General features: G+C 42.6%; 2 protein-coding genes across 3 annotated transcripts; one reads left to right on the top strand and one right to left on the bottom strand.

Moving 5' to 3' along the window:
• Positions 1-406: 406 nt before the first annotated feature.
• On the bottom strand, positions 407-4,477 carry gfi1aa (growth factor independent 1A transcription repressor a). 2 transcript variants are annotated; one of them, XM_085804574.1, is made up of 7 exons: positions 4,459-4,477; positions 2,990-3,216; positions 2,637-2,840; positions 1,624-2,030; positions 1,298-1,435; positions 996-1,161; positions 407-863 (listed from the first exon to the last, which is right to left on the bottom strand). In XM_085804574.1, the coding sequence occupies exons 2-7, from the start codon at positions 3,099-3,101 to the stop codon at positions 685-687; spliced, it is 1,206 nt and encodes a 401-aa protein (XP_085660700.1). In that variant the 5' UTR covers positions 3,102-3,216; positions 4,459-4,477; the 3' UTR covers positions 407-684. The 2 variants fall into 2 exon arrangements, with proteins under 2 accessions (XP_085660700.1, XP_085660699.1); XM_085804573.1 differs by lacking the exon at positions 4,459-4,477 and having other exon boundaries at positions 2,990-3,399.
• Positions 4,478-10,989: 6,512 nt separating this feature from the next.
• Positions 10,990-18,385, top strand: rpl5a (ribosomal protein L5a). The gene is made up of 9 exons (XM_085805946.1): positions 10,990-10,995; positions 13,994-14,131; positions 14,499-14,568; positions 14,675-14,790; positions 14,899-15,033; positions 15,235-15,437; positions 16,455-16,632; positions 17,439-17,527; positions 18,213-18,385. Exons 1-9 carry the CDS (start codon positions 10,990-10,992, stop codon positions 18,313-18,315), a joined length of 1,038 nt encoding a protein of 345 aa, XP_085662072.1. The 3' UTR covers positions 18,316-18,385.
• The last annotated feature ends 802 nt before the right edge of the window (positions 18,386-19,187 follow it).

Raw genomic sequence — 19,187 nt, 5'->3', positions numbered from 1 at the left:
TATATGAGCATGTTAACAATGTGTGTGTCTGAAAATATTTGGTTTTGACCAGGTGGCGCATGCAGCAAAACGTTTTTTTTTTTCGCTGTAATAGTGGAGATATAACTTTGACCTGTCACGCAGATTGGGGTCGTGATTGATGGCCTGCATGGCTACACACTGCTTCTCGTTTTTTACAACGTACAATCAGTGGAGGAGGACACACACAGTGTATTCAGTTTTGAAATCCTACTGTCAAAATCATAATATCAATGTAACAAACGTTTTCCTGTAGATCCAGACCAAAGTCCGGTTCATTCTTAATTGAAAAAACTGACAAGTGCGCTTTAAATGTTGATATTTAATAACTGAGCGTTAATACAACAAATTGACAAAATCTAAAAGCTTAATTTCCACTGTCTGTAATGTAAACAAAGCAGAATCTGAGTATTAAGAAACCAGTGTTTACATCTGAAAAGCTAGATGCTCTTTAATGTTAATAATTTAAAAACACAATCCATAAATAAACGTTTCTTTTTTCTTTTTGTGTTTACCCTATCTCAGGCTAAAAAATAAGCTACATTTAAGGGAAACGGGTAAAGAAAATCCAACAAACAATAAAATAGAATAAAATAAAACACGACCATCCATATGCATAGTCAAAATAGAAAGTGCACGATTTCGATGTAGAGCACCGACGTCTGTTCATTTCAGTCCGTGCTGCGTCTCCTTGTGTCTCCTCAGGTCCACTTTCCTCTGGAAGCCTTTCCCGCACAGGTCACAGCCGAAAGGTTTGAAGCCGGTGTGTTTCCTGCTGTGCGTGATGAGGTTGGAGCTCTGGCTGAAGGCCTTCCCGCACACCTGGCACTTGTGCGGCTTCTCACCTGAACACAAAACGCACAGTTTGGTTATAGAGGCGTTGTTGTTGTTGTTGTTGTTGTTTTTTTACGCATTACGCACGTCACGCGTAATGAAAAGTGAGATTTGTGGTGAGTTTTCAATGTGTCGTGTCTCACCTGTGTGGATGAACGTGTGTTTTTTCATGTCTGACTTCTGGTGGAACCTCTTCCCGCAGTACTGGCACGGATAAGGCCGCGTGTCCGAGTGGATGAGCAGGTGCGTGGACAGCGTGGAGGATCGTTTGAAGCTTTTGCCGCAGATTTTACAGCTGAAGCTCCTTTCCTAAAAAAACGAAAACAAAAAAAAAGACGTGAGAGAGTGTGTCAGTGTGAAAGGCCCCCAACCAAAATATTGGATTTAACACAAGGCCTGGGTCTGAGGCCCAGAGGCCTTTGACTGGTTCCGGTCCGGGGCCTACCTGAGAGTGGACCGCTCTGTGCTGGTCCAGGCTCACCGCGTGTCCGAAGGTTTTCCCGCAGATCCCGCACTCAAACGGCCGCGTCCCGCTGTGCGACCGCCGCACGTGAACCTCCAGGCCGTGAGGTGTGGAAAACACCTTTTAGGAAATGTGAATAAATTAGCAACACGTTAAGTTTCTATTTTTCTCAAAACAAAAACACTGATAAACACCTACATCAATTATTTGTTGAGGACATTTTAATCTTTCTATGTCTTCATTTGTAATAAAATATCAGCATCTCTTCAAACTTTGGTTTTGCTGAAGTAAAACTCGGAAAAACGAACCTTGCAACATTTAATGCATTTATAGGATCCACTGGACTCGAAGTTCGAGCAGATAAAATCGTTCTCAGACTTGATTTCCGCAGCGCGAGGCTTCTGCTTTACATCCAGATACAGCTCGTCCGTGTCCCGCATCCTGCGGAGCTGCTGGGCCGATGCAGAGTAATCCTGGTACCGTCCGGCCCCGGGGCCCCGCTGTGCGTAAAGAGGCTCCGCGCCGCTGTCCTCCGCCCCGTAGATGCTGACGGGTGAGCTGGGCTCCCTGTGGCTCTGGAGGTGGTGGCGGTGGTACGGTCCCTGGACCAGGTGCCTCAGTTCTGACCCGGAGTATCCCGACCAGGAGTAAGGAAAGAGCGGGATGTTGAAGTGGCGACCGTCCTCCGGTGCTGGAGTGGAGCATTTCTCTGAGTCTGGGAATGAATTTGGAGGCAGTTTGAGTGGAAATATCTGCAGTTCATGTTTCAAATCAAATGGATTGTTTGATCTCAATTGCACCGGGCTTTACTGGAAATGCACCGTGGCGTGCGTAATACTGATTTTAGACTGATGAACAACTAACTCTTAAGTCCCCGCATCGAAGTTTTGCATCTTACACGTCAAATATTTTTTTTGTGCGAAAGTAGACTCAGGCACAGAATGATTGGTGACATCTATTTTAAAAACGAAATTAATCAGATAAAACAGTGTTGCACATAAATAAACAATCGATTCCGAAACTGCGATAATGAATGAGCTTGAGCTTTGTTTTCCTTCACTGTAATCTAAACTATATACCTAACAGATTGAAACGTTTGAAAGAGTTTGTCCACCAATTGAACAAATATAGTTAAATCGGAAATGTAAAGTTAACAGTTTTTAAATCATCAGCTACTAGGACTTTAAAAGTTCACGGATCTAATCATCTAACGTCAAGCTCACGCTTCAATAAATCATAGCGGCCTGACACAAAGATTTGATAACTCATCCGAAACTATTAAAAAACTAAAGTCTAGTTAAAAAATATTTTTAAAACAGACCTGGTGAGGAGGAGGGAGACGGGGGACGCCAGAAATCACAGTCTGGAGACCGGTCACCCACGCTGCCTTCGCAACTGAGCGGAGAGCTGGAGGACAGTGAGCCCGGGGACAGCAGCCGGGACCCGGGGGACAGTCTGTCAGCGCCGGCGGACACATCGTCCTGCGGCTCCAAGTTGGACTCAAACTCCCTCTGGCATTTGGTCTCTAATGACAGTAGATCAGAACAAGTTAACTTACTGGTTGTGCAACAGGTGTTTTCTTTTACTTAAATGTCATATTTCCATTCATAAAAATCGCTCTTATTAACACAATTTAAAGATTTCCGTGCATAATTACGCACAAACAAAACCTACCCGCGCACGCATGAGCCAGAATAGAGTCCAGTTTACTGTAGTCATCGTCCAGGCAGCGGGGCTGGTGGTAGCTGTGGGCCCGTTTACTCTTCACCAGGAAAGACCTCGGCATGTTTGGTGTTTTCCTTTTTCTTTTTCTCTTTCTCTCTCTCCTTCAGTCTGCGCTCCTCGCCTCTGAAATCCTCTACTTCACTTCGCCCACTCTCCACGCTGCTCTGACTTTATCTCTGGACAGATTGAGACACTATTGGTTGACAGGAGATACGGCGTTGGGATTTTTGGCAGGCTATTACGCATGCGCAGGGAGGCAGTATCGTTTACCAGGTGTCGCGGTACAGGTGGTCAAAAGCAGGCCCACCTTCCCCTCTGAGGGTCCCATAGTTACGGGATTGAAGAGAAGATATTGTATATCCTTAATGGTATAGAGACTAGGCCCACTCGCAGCTCTACACGGGAACATGTGGCGTTTATGGCTGCTTTGGACTCACTCTTTAAATTATAACAATAAGGTGTGATTTGATATTCTCTACTATGATGAACTAGTTTAAACTAAAAACCTTTTAAAAGAAAATGAAACAAAAAACAACAACAAATATCTTAAATGTTTGTTTACTCGGATATAAAGTTTTCTGGTATATTATATATACAGTATTTATATAATTATATATGATTATTATCATAATAATAATAATAATATACTATAGTCAGCCTAGAGATGCTGTGGGAACAAAGTTAAATAAATTAAACCGAGATTTGATCTGTGCGTCTGCTCATTCTGTTCAAACGGTTCAGATTGAACCATCTTGAACTGGACATGGATTGAAATCACCAGAGAAACACTTGACATTTTGGAGTCTCATAGCACCACAGGATTCAAAAACTCATATGGATATGATGAGACGTAAAAATGACTGTGTGTATGTGTGTGTGGATGTCCAGGGCGCAGGCTGTGCTGTGATGGATAATGACCTATTTGTTTGACACTGGTAAAGTGATCCCGTTAATGAGACGCGCGCGGCCGCTCCGCACAACAGCCTGCTGGTGGGGAGCTGAAGTATCCCTTTACAGTTACACTGCTTCAGCTTACCCGCACTGACTTCAGCCTTATTGTTTTACATCATTAAAACCCCCTCCCGGCCAAATAAACACCCACTGCGGCTGTCCAATGAAAGAGACGCAGGTTAAGATTGACAGAGGGTCCAGGTGGGATATGACATTCACAAAATCAAGTAGAAATTAAAGTTTCTGTTACAAAAAAAAAAAAATCTGTCAGACTCAGAATACAAATCATAGCGAAGATTTGGGCTCTGTTCAAGGTCGGACCAAAGCAGAGCGCGCGCTATCGATTTTTTTGTCCGATGTGGGAACAGCGTTTGTTTGATGCAGCTGCAAGTTCACAAGAGTGAGAGACCTGCAAGCAAAGCGCAGATAGCCGAGGCATGAAGCTGCAACACATGTCCCATACTCACACACAACACGGCACAGTGACACTGCAGGAGCTACATCCCAGCACTGAGGAGGACACACGAACACTGTCCACACTTTGACTGAATGTCTAAATATCAGTCACAAGCTGCAGAGAGAAACCACAAAGCCTCTGCTTGACGCACACACACAGACACACAGACACACAGACACACACTCCTTCCTCTCAGAATTGAATTTTCATGTTAGTCAGCCATGACAGGCAAACAAAAACACTGATTCATGTTGAGATAAAGGACTCAGGGTGCCACAATCTTTTAGGCATTTGCATAATACAAAAATAAATCAGTTAGACTTGGTCTCTTCTCATTGTTACCACATACATTTACACACACATGCTACACACACACACACACACACACACACACACACACACACACACACACACACACACACACACACACACAGACTGATTAGTTTTAAAAATGTCTTTACTTCTTGGTCTCATCAATATAGAATCTCAAATTTCTGACTCATTTAATTTACTGTAAGACCACATTTCGTATTATAATTCCAACTGTATGAGCACTTTACTGTTATCAGAGATCCAGATGTTGACGCTGCATGTTTACCTGCTGAAAAGCCCCGAAAACAGAAATCAGACTATAAAATTTGGCAACACTGGAATTTTAAGAACAATTTCTCATCTCTCCTCCTACTAATGAACAGATATCATCAGTGATGTCTTAAACAGTGTGAGCAAAGACACTAAGACCCTGAGTCTGAGTCTGAACTGAAATTAAATCCATTTCAAAGGATATTTAACCTTTTGACAACATGTGCTGACCTACAGCATGGAGACACCTGTCTGTTCCTAATTGCTTATTCAGGCCTCATGAAAAACATTCATATAGTTAAACACACATGTATTTTTAAATATCTAAATGGTCATGAATAGGACATATTTGAAGTGTAATGTATTATTGGCAGACAGCGACAGCGCTCTGATGGTCCTCAGAAGAATCGGCTGCAGTGAGAGAGACACAGGCCAGGGACAGTGTTAATGTGACAACATTCAAACTCAGAGTTACACACTGAGTCAGAACAGGAAACCAAACGCAGAGACGAAGACGCTATCAGTGCTACCACAGCTCCCTCTCTTGTTTCTGTAAACCCACCCCCAACACATACACACACACACACATACACATATGCACACACACATCACCTCTCACCCAGCCACCTCTTCACCCACGGGCCTTGATTCTCACTCTTTTACAGAAAGTATGTGATTGAAATAGAAGCCCAATCGCAGTGATCATAGTCCATATGGGTTGAGGTGCTGGGGGGTGGTGGTGGTGGTGGGGGGGGGTGTTCTTGCCCTTTTTGTTTCTTTTCTTTAATACTTTTAAGCAGCAGTGCACCTTGTCGAAGGTGCGGATCACAGCCGTGAAGTTAAATAAAGCCTTGTGTTGGTGAGCCATGAGGTTATTTTCTGAGGCTCAACCTCGAGCCCCTTTCAGACAGAGACTGAGGAGGGGGGGCTCCTCGTATTTTTAAATATACTTGAGGTCACAGCTTTAATACCGCATGTATGTGAATGCTGACAAGTGGAGCAGAGAGCGAACATTTTGTCTTGATTTTGTCGCACAAGCACAGCAGTTCAGCTCCATTCATTTCAACTCTGCCGTTGTGACTCCACGTGACAGCTAACTCTTGAAGTGTTGAAAGAAGATCATGAAGTCAGAGCACTAACTCACCTCTACTTCACAGCAGCAAGCAAAACTTTTCTGAGGTGACCTAGCATTAGCCCCAACGAGCTACTGATCAAACCAGACCAAACAAGACCTAAAACAACCAAATCCCTGAGTGGACTGAGTGGATTGTGAATAAATGATTTTTTTTTTCATTTGACTTACTGTAAGTCAGCCTGGTGACAAGTGAAACTCAGACAGATTTTTGCTCTTGCAGATGAAAATAAAAGATCTGAAGTGTCACTGATTTCCTTTTTGCAGATCTCTACAAACCAAAAGTTAAACTGCACTTTGGAAGCGCTTAACTATACATTTGATTTTATTTATAACACTTCAAACATTGAATTCATGCCATTATATCTCATTGTGGGTAAACTGACTTTCCCAGGTTTATGTCCCTGTTTAGTGCCATGCACTCAGTCAGAGCACTCACCTCTGCACGACCACTGTGCTGTGGCATCACAATGAAAACCACATGGTGCTATCTCATCCTCTCACAGGTTCCTCTGGCTCCAGAACTCTAACCACAGCGCAACAACCCCCTCACTCTCTCTTTTAAACTATCTCCGTCCCTTTCTCGTGAGCTACAATCTGATTTCAGTCCTTTTCCTCAAGTTCAACCGCATGGAGCAACCCCTCCGCGGGAGTGGCCGTCCGAATCTCATCGGGCTCTCAGCTGGCTCCAACTGCAGCCACCAGATAGGAACAGAGTGAGAACACAATGAATGATTTACTGGATGCAGCTGACCGCAAGACAGTTCTTCTTTCACACAGGAGGTCCACAACCGTCTTGTTTTCCTCGCTTAGTTCTCACTTAAAATCTTCCTGCAGCAGGGGAGTTTGTGTCTGCATTACCATCAACTGATTTGATTTATGTCAGTGGTTCACTTATTTGAACGACCACTCCAACTATTGCAGTAGGACTCTGAAACTTTGGCCCAGATTTCTTACCAAAGAAAAAACAAACCAAAAAAAAAACTCCAGAAAAAAACCTCAAAGGTGAGAAAAACAGAGGAAGCAGTTTCACGCAAACAAACTCTCGCGTTTCACAAAAACAGATGCCTGGATTTATGCTATAAACACTCCACAAATCACCCGCCTCATCCATCACTGTGATCAGCAGCTCCCCTTGTTTGCAACCAGCCTGTTTCTGGTTGTAAATTTCCCCCCCCCAAAAGTGCAAACTATCTCATCTGGGACATTGGGGCATGAACGTGAAGAAACCGAGCCAGTGCTTCCTGGTGATTGTGTCTATGTGCATGTCTGGGGGTTAGACGGCCGTTTGAAAGGTCAAAGTTCAACAGGCAGCCAAGCCTAAATAAGCCTGTGGATCATGTGTATGCCTCAGCATGTATTCATTTCCCATTGCACTTGTTTTTTTAATCACCTCTGGCTGCTTTTACTGTGTTTGCCACTGGTCAAATGTACCTGATATGTTCAATTGTCTCCTCAGGAAACATTTGTCTCATTAAAATAAATGTCACACTGGCCTGACCACTTTTTCTCCACCATTTCTGCACTGCTGCAAGTGCCAGTTTCTTTTAGCTGATGCTCTGAAATCTGTGGTCTGCCACTTCGACATATTTTCACAGAGAAAGCATCACTCTTGCCTCTTTCTGCATGGGGTGTAAAACAGTAGTCACACAACTGGGTGGGGGTAAAAATGCAGGCTTGTTCACAGAAACGTAATCTCCGCACCATCTCTGCTGCTCTTCTTGATATGTGTTCTATCTGCTGTTTAAGTTAAGTACAATTACAAGTACAATTCAATTTAGTTTTACCAGAACGGATTTAGTATTCATGCACTTATGCATGTGTCATGCATTTGTCTGCTCTTTGTCACCCAGGACAAAAACCAGAAACTTTAAAATTCCATAAATCAAAATCCGCATTTGGACTCTAAAAAGGATGCAGGGAGCTGGAAAAGTGTTGACAAGTTAACGATGTATATGCATGACCTGTATAAATTAAGAGGGGGAAAAATGTGTTTTACGTTGTGATTTGTATTAATCGTCACAGTGTGTCTGTAAGCAAATGAAAATAAAAGCAATCTGCAGTGAGAAAAAGAGGCAGGAAAGACGAGTGTCAGCAGTGTGCAGCCTTCTTATCTGTGGTGTGCCTGTGAACACATTTGTTGATGTGTGACTTTCTGCAAGTCATCTGTAGTCCACCCAGACCCCACAATCATCTCCTTTAAATTCTGTTTTGTTACTTTGAGGATGCGAAAATGACTGATTATTGATGGGTCACTGTGGTCAGCAAGAAATAATAAAAAAAATAAAATGGTGAGACAGCTCAAGACTCAAAATGAGCTCAGGAAATTGCAATCCACAGTGGACACATGCACCACCAGTATTGCCCCTTCTTTTGCCAGCCACACCCTCCACTCCCTCTACGAACTCGCATAAACTGCTGAAACTGTTGCAGGGCGATGACTGGACAGTAGCTTCTTCTTCGTTGTGAAATCAGTTCTAGAGAAACAGAGCTTGAGCGGTCGCTGTCAGAGCTATCCACAAGAGTGACTTTGACTTTTCTTATCTAACACTGAGAACATCTGCACAGAGTGACAGTGGGGGATATTATCTATCTTGCTTGAACAGAAAAGCAGAAGATCTTGGTTCCTTTTTTTCAGTATTTGTTGATAGAGCTAACAGATATTTTCACTCTGAACAACGTGGTCATCATTTGATAAAGTAACCAAATCGTTAAAAGATTTTTTTTTTTTTCCTTTTGCAAAATCATTTTATGTTAATTGGCTATGTAACATAGCCTAACCCATAGCCTACTTTCCTACTTACTCATAACTAGCACCCCCCCACACACACATATATATTCACCCACTGCTTTCTTGATATGAGAACAATATGACATGCTAATTTCAAATCTGTAGGTTACACAAAGCCATGGTTGCTGCAGCCCATTAGCTTAGCTTAGTTTAGCAAACAGGAGGGAACAGCATGGCTACAACGAAAGGTGACAAAACCCTCTCACAAGCGCCTGCAAAAGACATCAATTAACACATTGTATCTGTGTTGTGTTGTATTGTTTAAGGTGTAAAAATTAAGAGTTGCATCTGTTAAAGGAAAAATGTCTGTGTGCTAAATATGAAGCTGGTTAGCTCAGCTTAGTCTGGGGCCAACAACTTTCTCTACACATAAAATTGCAGACTTAGAGCACAAGAGTGTGGTGTCAGACTTGTCCCATTAAGCTGGCCTGTTCTCTTCCTTTCTTAGTACCAACAGAAGCTGCCTTCATCAGCTCTTGTTAACCATTTCCATGTTTTCCCATATTCTGTGTGGTTATAAACTGTTGTCTTGTCCTTTATGCAACATCTATTGCACGTCTGCCCGTCCTTGGTGAGGGATCCCTCCTCTGTTGCTCACCCTGAGGTTTCTCCAATTTTCTTCCCTGCTAAAAGGGTTTTCTTGGGAGTTCTTCCTCAGTCGATGTGATGTGAGGGTCTAAGGGCCGAGGATGTTGATATGATGCTGTGTAAAGCCCTTTGAGACAAACTGTTTGTAAAAATGGGCTAGAATAGCCTACAAATAAAATTACCTAGCCTTGCCGTCATTTAACTCTCAGGCAAATTAGTGTGTTTCCAAAAATCAAACAATTGCTACAAATGTTGGATCTTCTCCCACCACTATTAAAATCATTGAAAAAGCAGACACAATTTACTTCTGTATTAGCCTATTGTTGCATAGAGCCTCGATGATTTAATAAATAACTAAATAAATATCAGTTTTGAGCCACCGTTGAGATAGATTAGACATAGACATAAGATAGCAAAAAAACAATTTGCTTTGCTCTGATCTGCGGGATATTTCTCTCAAGTGTTGATTTTACGGAAAATGCTAAGTCGTACTCATCAGTGCTCTCCTGTGTTTGGTTTGAATACATCCCTGAACTCTGCGACCTCTGTAGTAATGCTGCGCTCTCTGACGTGTACCGCTCACATTAATCACAGCAAACATTTAGGGGAGGGTCAGCAGCAGCACCACTCTGGTGTCTGGGAATAGGTGGATCCACTCTACTTTTACTGTTCTTGTGACTCACATCACAGTGAATAGGCCTGACTGCTGCTGAATATCAGATCAAATGGACCGTATTGTCACTGTGTTAGTCATGGTGCTCTGTGGTGGCAGCTTTAAAATTCATTTGAATGCTATGATTATGCTATAAATAGAGATGCATGACCAAAGGTTATGGATATCATCTTTGATGTCCCATATCCACCTTTGTAATACCATATTTATGCATTCAGATATGTTTAGCATTACTGTCACATGATGGCCTTTACTACCTGACTACATCTGTGGCTCAGGCACATCTGTTCATACCTTTCTTTATTGTTCAGTCACAATTTTGCTTTCTAACAGGCTCATATAGTAGCTGCAAACAGACGGGACAATAAGTAGCTGATTTGCAGACTAAGTCACATTACAGTTAACAACATCAGTCATGGCTGTGCCAATCTCTGCCATTCATTATAAGTTTACAAGATTGAATTTGTTAGATTTATTAACAGTTTATAAATAAATATAATAATTACTTAATTATGTAATAATACTTTACAGATCAGTTATGAGCCATTTCTAAGTACATTTCCAGATTGTGAAAAATCCTGGTCCAGCATGACGCTTTGCTTATCTTCACTTCACCACAGAGGCTCCTCCTCAGTGGACTGCACTTCACCTTTTGGAAAATTACAGCAGGATCTCTAGACCCACATCCATTTATAATAATTATAATAATAATAATAAAAAGTAAGTTAACCTTTTGCACTGTTTTAGTGTTGCACACACACACCAACAACTAGTAATGCCGGTCAGTTCATCAAAAGTCCCTGACACATGGACAAAGTTTGTGAAATTATGACGTTAAACAAGGTGTGAGACAGGCAAAGGGCTTTTGTGCGCATAGATGGGCAGCCAGCTCAGACAAAAAACACTCTCAGTCTCTGAATCAATATATTAGTCAAATGCTGTGACTCTCTATGGATTTAAAAATCCACCCAAATGTCATATATTTCCTCATCAACACTTTTCCAGCCCAAATCATCACCAATTCTTGAGTATAGCTTGATTTCACAACACGCAAGTTTGTTACATCAACAAGACTGACTTAACAGAGTAGGCGTTAGAGGCATGCTTCATGTCATCTAATTTCATTAGTATTGATGAATTATTCCTCCTGGCTGCTGTCATTATTCAGATGAATGCAGGTTTTTTTTGTTGTCAAAATTTTTAGTGCATTTCTTCCCCCCAACATGCTGTAGGTTTAATGGGAATGCTGTCATGCTACACGTTTTTTTCTTTTACAAAGCATTTTATAAAGTAACGCAACATGAACATGGGTTTTTTTTCTGTCACAATACTACAGCAAAAATAAGTAACCAATCAAGAACATCTTGATATAGAAAAAAAACTTAAACAAAAAAAGGGCGTTTCAGAGAAATGTACATTTTCCATTGCTTCCAGATGTCATTGAATTTAGATTGCTGAAGCCTCATTGAAAAAGTGATTCTTTCCATTACATAAACATTGTAAATAATATCATACCATTCATCTACAGATGGGATGTCTGGCTTAAGCCATTTCTTTGTAATTGCTTTTCTAGCAGCTATTCAAAAATAAATATTTATTTTTCACACTTACATTAGCTGGGTGTAGCTACAAGCCCAACAAGTTTGTCCCAGTTAAATTACAGTTCCAAATATATACTACTTCTGAATAAACCCTTCACCAGTAAATATTTATTTTTGGACAGGCCCAGAACAAAATGGTAGTGACTGGCTTCCTGAGAACGACACATCCTCCAGCAACTAGAAGATCCTGTATTTTATTGAATTTTTAATAAGCATATCAATGGGGTTAAGGACACAGGTGTTGGTTCTGTTTCTGGTGTAAACATCTTCTGATATGTCATATAAACAAGGAAATTACAAAATCAAAACAAGTATGTCAAATATAAAAAAGGGTGTGCTGCATCTAATCTCTCATCAGTCTTTGTAGTTTCAAAAAAGTTCCCAAGGGCTCGTCTCATCCTCCGTGTTGCCTCTCAGTCAACAAAGCATAGACTCATAGGATGCTGTGTCCACCATTCATCCAGTCCCTCAGATTAGGAGACACAACAGTTTTCCAATGTCTAAAGATAACTCTGGAAGCTGCAACCAAGCCCACCATGTTCTTTTGGATACATTTGGCATTTGAGAACTGTCCCCTAGTAAACATACAGGAGTCAGGGGGATCGTTGAACCAGACCACTCGCTCAACTTGAGCCCAGAATGGAGCCACTGATGTACACACTCGCATTTACAGTTCAAGAAAATTCCCAATTTTGTTTAACATTTCCAGCACTTATTGTCATTCACCAGTTTTATTCCATGTACCTTATTTATTCATGAGCTTGTCCCAAACCAACTGGTTTGATACAAAAGCTGCCCTCTGTATCATAGTAGACAGAGTCCTGCGATAATGCCACCAGCTGTAGCTGTGGACACACTCTGGGCTTTAACATCAAATTGCTGCCTGCTGATCTAAGAACAGCAACATCATTAGGGCTATTAAAGTACCTGCCGGCCTATTCACAAGCCTTACTTTTGCTTAGGATATATCAATATGACATTTTTAATTATGGAGATAACAGAAGAGGTTATAGTCAAATTATCTTTATTGTCCCAAACAGGGGAAATGGTTTGCAGCCAGGAAGATGCACACACAGAGATATTCAAACACACTGTACAATTCAGACTGAAGGCAGACTCCAAAATAAAAGAAGCCGAACAACTGCCTAAAGGTCAGTAAGCTGGACTTGACTCTTCCCTGTAACCTTACTGTCCACTTAAACAAGGTTACCAAGCTGGTTTTTATTGGCCAGAGTCAGGTTTCCATACCAGGCAACAATGCAGAACATAAAAACTGATTCAATGAAACTTCTAAAAGAGGGTCATCATCTCTGAATGAACATTAAAAGGTACTTTTTTCTCAAGAAACAAAGCCGTTGCTCAACTTTTTATTTATTTATTGTGGAGGCACCATGTGCATCAAAGCATAAATCATTATCCACAACCACTCCCAGGTATTTATAGCTCAATATCTGCACCTTTAACGCTAGTTAATACAGGACAAGGACTGGACTTCCTAAAACTGATCATCACGTCCTTCGTTTTGGACACATTTAGTTGGTTAGGAAGGATTCATCACACCATGATACAAAATCATCTACGACAGACGCATGAAGTAGCCTAGCTCATCCCCTTCAAGAAGACTCACAATGACAGATTTAATAATGTGTCTATTAGCATAGTTAGTGTACAGTAGGCTATGTAGCCTACAGTCATGGGGAGCGACAGCATCCTTGAGGAGATCCAGAGGAGACTGCAGCTGATTTGAAAAGGAGCCATTTACCCTCACACACACTGGTTAGTCAAAAAGTCCAGAATCCAACCACAGGATTAAAATACAGTTTAAAAAGACTGATTGACTGAAAGACTGATAGTAGTGATAATAGTAGGCTAATGATAAGTGAGTTTTATTATTAAAATCTAATAGCAATTTTCCAAAATTGTTGTAGCCTATTGTTAGGCTATTTGTTTTACTGGAAAAATCTGACAACCAATTGGCTCAACAGCTCATCCTCATCCTTCAGCAGCTGTCGATTTATATTAATGAAATTGTCATAACCTTCACGAAAAAGAAAACACTTGGACAAAACTAGGAGTGTTTTGTCCAAGTGTTGAGTGGACCCCCGCTGGTTGTGTCGCTGCCGCCCCCTGTCGGCCCTCTGTGTCGGCCATGTGTGCAGCTGTCCTCCGGTGCTGCAGGGGGCGCTGCCGGCCGCCGACGGCGCCACGTCCGGTTACCCGAGAAACTGCAACGTCAGCCGGATCAGGAAGCTTCCGCAGCCCGAAGACAGCGACTGGATCCCGGAGGAAGAGGGGCAAAGAAATCTCCGCAAAATGGTGCGTAAAACAACCCGATATCCCCGCGGTGCTGTCGGTGTGTGTGAGTGTGGATGTGTCCGGCGGCGGAGCAGCGGTGGCGGCCAGCTGCGGGACAGATGTTGGCGGATGTTGTTGGGCTGCGCCGGGGCCGGTGAAGCTGCTGCCCGCCCCGGCTCCAGCGTGGCGCTTCATGGCTGATGAAACCTCACTCAGAAACGTGTTGTATTCTCACTGAGGCACATTTTCTGTGACACTGTCAACTTAATTACGTGAAGCTCAACACGGAGAGGACGCAATGTTGTGTGTTGTGTGTTATGTGCATTTCTCTGCTCTTTGCCTCGCTGACATGATCTGACCGCTCGTCCCCCCCCCCCTCCCCCTACAGGGTTTCGTCAAAGTGGTGAAGAACAAGGCCTACTTCAAGAGATATGAGGTGAAGTTCAGGAGAAGGAGAGGTAAATGCTTCACTGCCAGCTATACAGAGAAAACCCTGCTAAGACTAACTCCTGCTAAATGTCATTAACCACTCATTTTGCCTTTTCTTTTTTTTTTTCAAACCAGAGGGGAAGACTGACTTCTTCGCTCGTAAGCGCCTGGTTGTGCAGGACAAGAACAAGTACAACACACCCAAGTACCGCATGATCGTCAGGCTCTCCAACAGGGACATCTGCTGCCAGGTCAGTGCTGCAGGAGACACTTAACACCAGTGAGACCACTAGCTGAAAATGACCTAACTTAACCCCCCCCCCCCACCCCCTCTCTTTCTCTCCACTTTGTCCATGTAGATTGCCTATGCAAAAATTGAAGGGGACCAGATTGTGTGTGCTGCTTACTCCCATGAGCTGCCCAAGTACGGCATCACTGTCGGCCTCACAAACTACGCTGCAGCCTACTGCACCGGGCTGCTGCTGGCCCGCCGGGTAAGAACACACATGAACACACACACACACACACACACACACACACACACACATACAGAAACAGAAAAGCTGCAGATGTCAGCAGAGGCTGTGTGTTGAGTTTTGTGCTGCAGCGGCAACTCCAGGTCCAATTGTGTGAAATCACTGCATCTTTACTGGAACAGATTTGCCTCATGTTCCACCTCCTCCTTGTTGTTGTAGCTGCTGCACAAGTTCGGCATGGACCAGGTGTACGAGGGTCAGGTGGAGGTGACGGGGGATGAGTTCAACGTGGAGAGCATCGACGGCCAGCCGGGCGCCTTCACCTGTTACCTGGACGCGGGGATGACCAGGACCACCACGGGGAACAAGGTGTTTGGAGCTCTGAAGGGGGCGGTCGACGGAGGCCTGGCCATTCCTCACAGGTCTGTACGGCGTGTTCATGCACCTCGTGTGAAACAATTTGATCAATTGTCAGTGGTTCCTCTCTGCTTCTTGATGATGATACAAAGTACGCTGAGCAAAATGTAGTTGGTCCTTCATTTGCATTAGCTGATGTTCACTGTCCTTTCAAGACGGGGCTGAGAGAAGAGAGAGGAACCAACGCTAACCTCTTTAAAGGGATAGTATAATTTTTTTTAAAGTGGGGTTGTATGATCTACAAATAGCCCCTAAGTACTTTAATTGCAGTAGAAGACTCTCTGCACTCCTCCCGTTAGCAACGCCAGCCCATAGCCCTGCCCAGAGATTTATAACATACAGTGTTGTGAATGGACCCAAAGAAATGGCCTATTTTCACAGCCTAAAAGAGGTTTTACCTGAAAAAAATTACACAGTTCCATTGTTCGCTATAATATAATTTTTTCCAGCCCTTCAAAGTGCAGGAAAAACACAGTTTTTATTTGGACCTAACCAACTCACGTATCCCTCCGCCCAGGGTTATCGGCCACCGATCAGCAGTTGGTTAGGTCCAAATAAAAACTGCGTTTTTTCTGCACTTTGAAGGGCTGGAAAAAATTATATTTTAGCGAACAATGGAACAATGTATTTTTTTTCAGGTAAAACCTCTTTTAGGCCGTGAAAATAGGCCGTTTCTTTGGGTCTGTTCACAACAATGTATGTTGTAAATCTCTGGGCAGGGCTATGGGCTGGCGTTGCTAACGGGAGGAGTGCAGAGAGTCTTCTACTGCAATTAAAGTACTTAGGGGCTATTTGTAGATCATACAACCCCACTTTAAAAAAATTATACTATCCCTTTAACTGTGTAACGATTGGTAGAGCGCTGTCAGGAAAACCAGCACAGTCACATAAACAGATTGTTGTGTGGAGAAGCAGATAAACTTAAAAGTGCTTTTGTTTTTTCCGCCGAGAATAAAAGTGTTCAAAATGCTGCATCGTCTCGTCTCCCGTCGCTCATTTTTGATGTGTTGTTCTATTTGCAGTCTCAAGCGGTTCCCTGGTTACGACACAGAGAGCAAGGAGTTCAACGCAGAGGTGCATCGGAAACACATCATGGGCATGAACGTGGCCGACTACATGTCTTACCTGATGGAGGAGGACGAAGACGCCTACAAGAAACAGTTCTCTCGCTTCATCAAGAACGGCGTGACGCCAGACACGGTGAGATAAAAAAAAAAACCTCTCAAACATCGAGACACTGAATACGAGACCTGGATACAGCAAAGTGGCTACGGTTACAGGAGCAACAGTGAATCTGGTGACAGGTTATCTTTAAATTATTCCTGATATCCAACCGAAGTGAGCTGTCAGCTGGTCGTCTCACATGTATTGTACGACCCGTGCCAGTGAGTGTCAGGAGACAGCAGGAAAGACACGCTTATGTTATTCAAGGTCATTTAGAAACGGTGACTATTTTCAGTTTTATATGAAACTCACCAGAGCTTTATTAGATGATCATTTGTTGCTGATTTAATTTCAACCATGACATCACAAGTGACATTAACAGTAAAGGTTACAGCCCTAAATGACTGGTGTGTCTCCACAGTTGCCTAATCAATACTGCACATTTACATGGTTTTTAACCACAACTACAGATTGAAGACAAAGGCTGACACAGTCTATTTAAAGAGTACTTCCTGAGCCATCACTCCGCTCACACCTGAACTGATGCTCTTGTAACTGCAGCCTTATCCGCTGTTGGGGAAATGGAAAAATATTGTCATTGTGGTCAGATTGAATCACTGAAAGTCCATATTCAGTCCAGTTAGTCATTCTTCAGTGTTTTCTGCTTCTTGATGATGATACAAAGTACGCTGAGCAAAATGTAGTTGGTCCTTCATTTGCATTAGCTGATGTTCACTGTCCTTTCAAGACGGGGCTGAGAGAAGCAAGACCAATTTGCCGTGCGGCGCAACGTGAAATGGCAAAGCCCGGTGTGTAAAACATGTCTGTTGTTTTCATTTCAGGTAGAAGAAATGTACAAAAAAGCACACGCCGCCATCAGAGCAAACCCCGTCCACGAACAGAAACCCAAAAAAGACGTCAAGAAGAAGAGGTGGGTTTCTTCTTTCTAGGGTTGCAAAGGGGTGGAAAATTTCCAGTAAATTTCCAGAAACTTTCCATGGGAAGTTAAGCTGGGGAATTTTGGAAATATTCCAAATTGGAAACTTTCCATAGGAATTGTGGACCCCAGGAAGACTAGCGGTGCTCTAGAGCGCAGCTAATGGGGATCTGAACAAATAAAATAAAATGAATTATGGGAATTATTGGGAATTTATGGGAATTAACTGGAATTTGGGGGTAATTTAAACAAACTGTATCATATCCAAACATAAATGTAAATATTTTGTTTTGTCATTAAATCTGGTTGTTTTAGCCAAGATTATGCTACAATATATTTTCCCCAACTATATTTAAGTTACCTGTTAAGGGACAACCTTCAATTTTGTAAATTTCTGATTTATTCCCATATATTCCCGTTAATTTGCATTGGAAAGTTTCCATATCTGCCTTGCCCTTTCTCTCTCCGAGCCAGGAGTAGTGTACTGCATTTTTTACCAAGACCGTGACAATGAAATCCATAAAACATTGGTACCTGGGGAAAATAAACTAACCTCATTTACTGGGAGCGTCCTCTTCTAGGATTAAATAACAGTGAGAAGCTCCCAGCAGACACACATTTCTCTCAACGTCTGTGCTGAATGTTAATGGAGCGTTTATTGTGTGCTTTTTCCGGGCAGGTGGAACCGCGCCAAGTTATCTCTGGCTCAGAGGAAGGACCGCGTCGCCCAGAAAAAGGCCAGTTTCTTGCGAGCACAAGAACAAGAGGCAGGGGACGGTTAGGGGCTCGGCCCTGGGCCTCGGCGCAAAAACACACCACACTTCACAGACAAATAAATTTATTTCAAACTCATGCTTTTGTGTCTGGATCGGTCAATACTGTCTACCTTTTTTTTTCCTAAAGGGATCATCTTGGCTTTGTGTGTTTGATCGCTTTCATTTCACCCAGGACAAATATTTACAGTGTTAATCTTTAATCCATGAGCGAGATACTGGATTGCGGTGCGGTGAAGTATTAATCTCGACAGATCTGACAATTTACAGTGAAGTGGTATGTGGTTTAATTGTGCAAAATCATGCTGGTTTCTTCAATAAGTAAACATTTTTCTGTTAAAATCAAACAGCAGCATTGACCACAAGCTCATCATGCTGTACAGGTCGCGTCTGTTTCAAAGTGGTTTAGGTTGTCAACTTTGTCACAGTTACTTCACATCAGCAAATGTTCAGGAGGGATCATGGAAAAAAAAAACAACCTTTTATACAGCATTCAACACGTGACCCACACAGTTGGATTAAGATCTCCACCTTCGCCGGTGGTTAACATTCACAAAAAACGACTTCAGCATGATCTCTGGCACTGTGACGGATGAAATCCAAAAATAATGTGATACAGTACATTACCACAAGTACTCTTTCAGTGAAAAATAGTAAGAGAACATTCACAAAGCAAATAAAATACATTTATATTTTCTCTGTGTCATTAATGCAGCATTGATGATGATGTCACTTGGGTTACAGGTGTACAGATGCACAGTATGAATCCTGTGTAGCACTGACAAATACCATCACACTGTCCAGTCTGAAGCTCCTGAACTGCTCCATGTAAATCAACCAGATGAGTGACGGCTACAGAAAAAGCCCTCACACAGCATCAG

Source organism: Trachurus japonicus, chromosome 17, assembly GCF_045865225.1.
Source record: "Trachurus japonicus isolate A0001 chromosome 17, Traja_1.0".
Classification (NCBI taxonomy): Eukaryota; Metazoa; Chordata; class Actinopteri; order Carangiformes; family Carangidae; genus Trachurus; species Trachurus japonicus.
The sequence above is the reverse complement of the archived record's forward strand: the minus strand, read 5'-3'. Positions and strand labels throughout refer to the sequence as shown.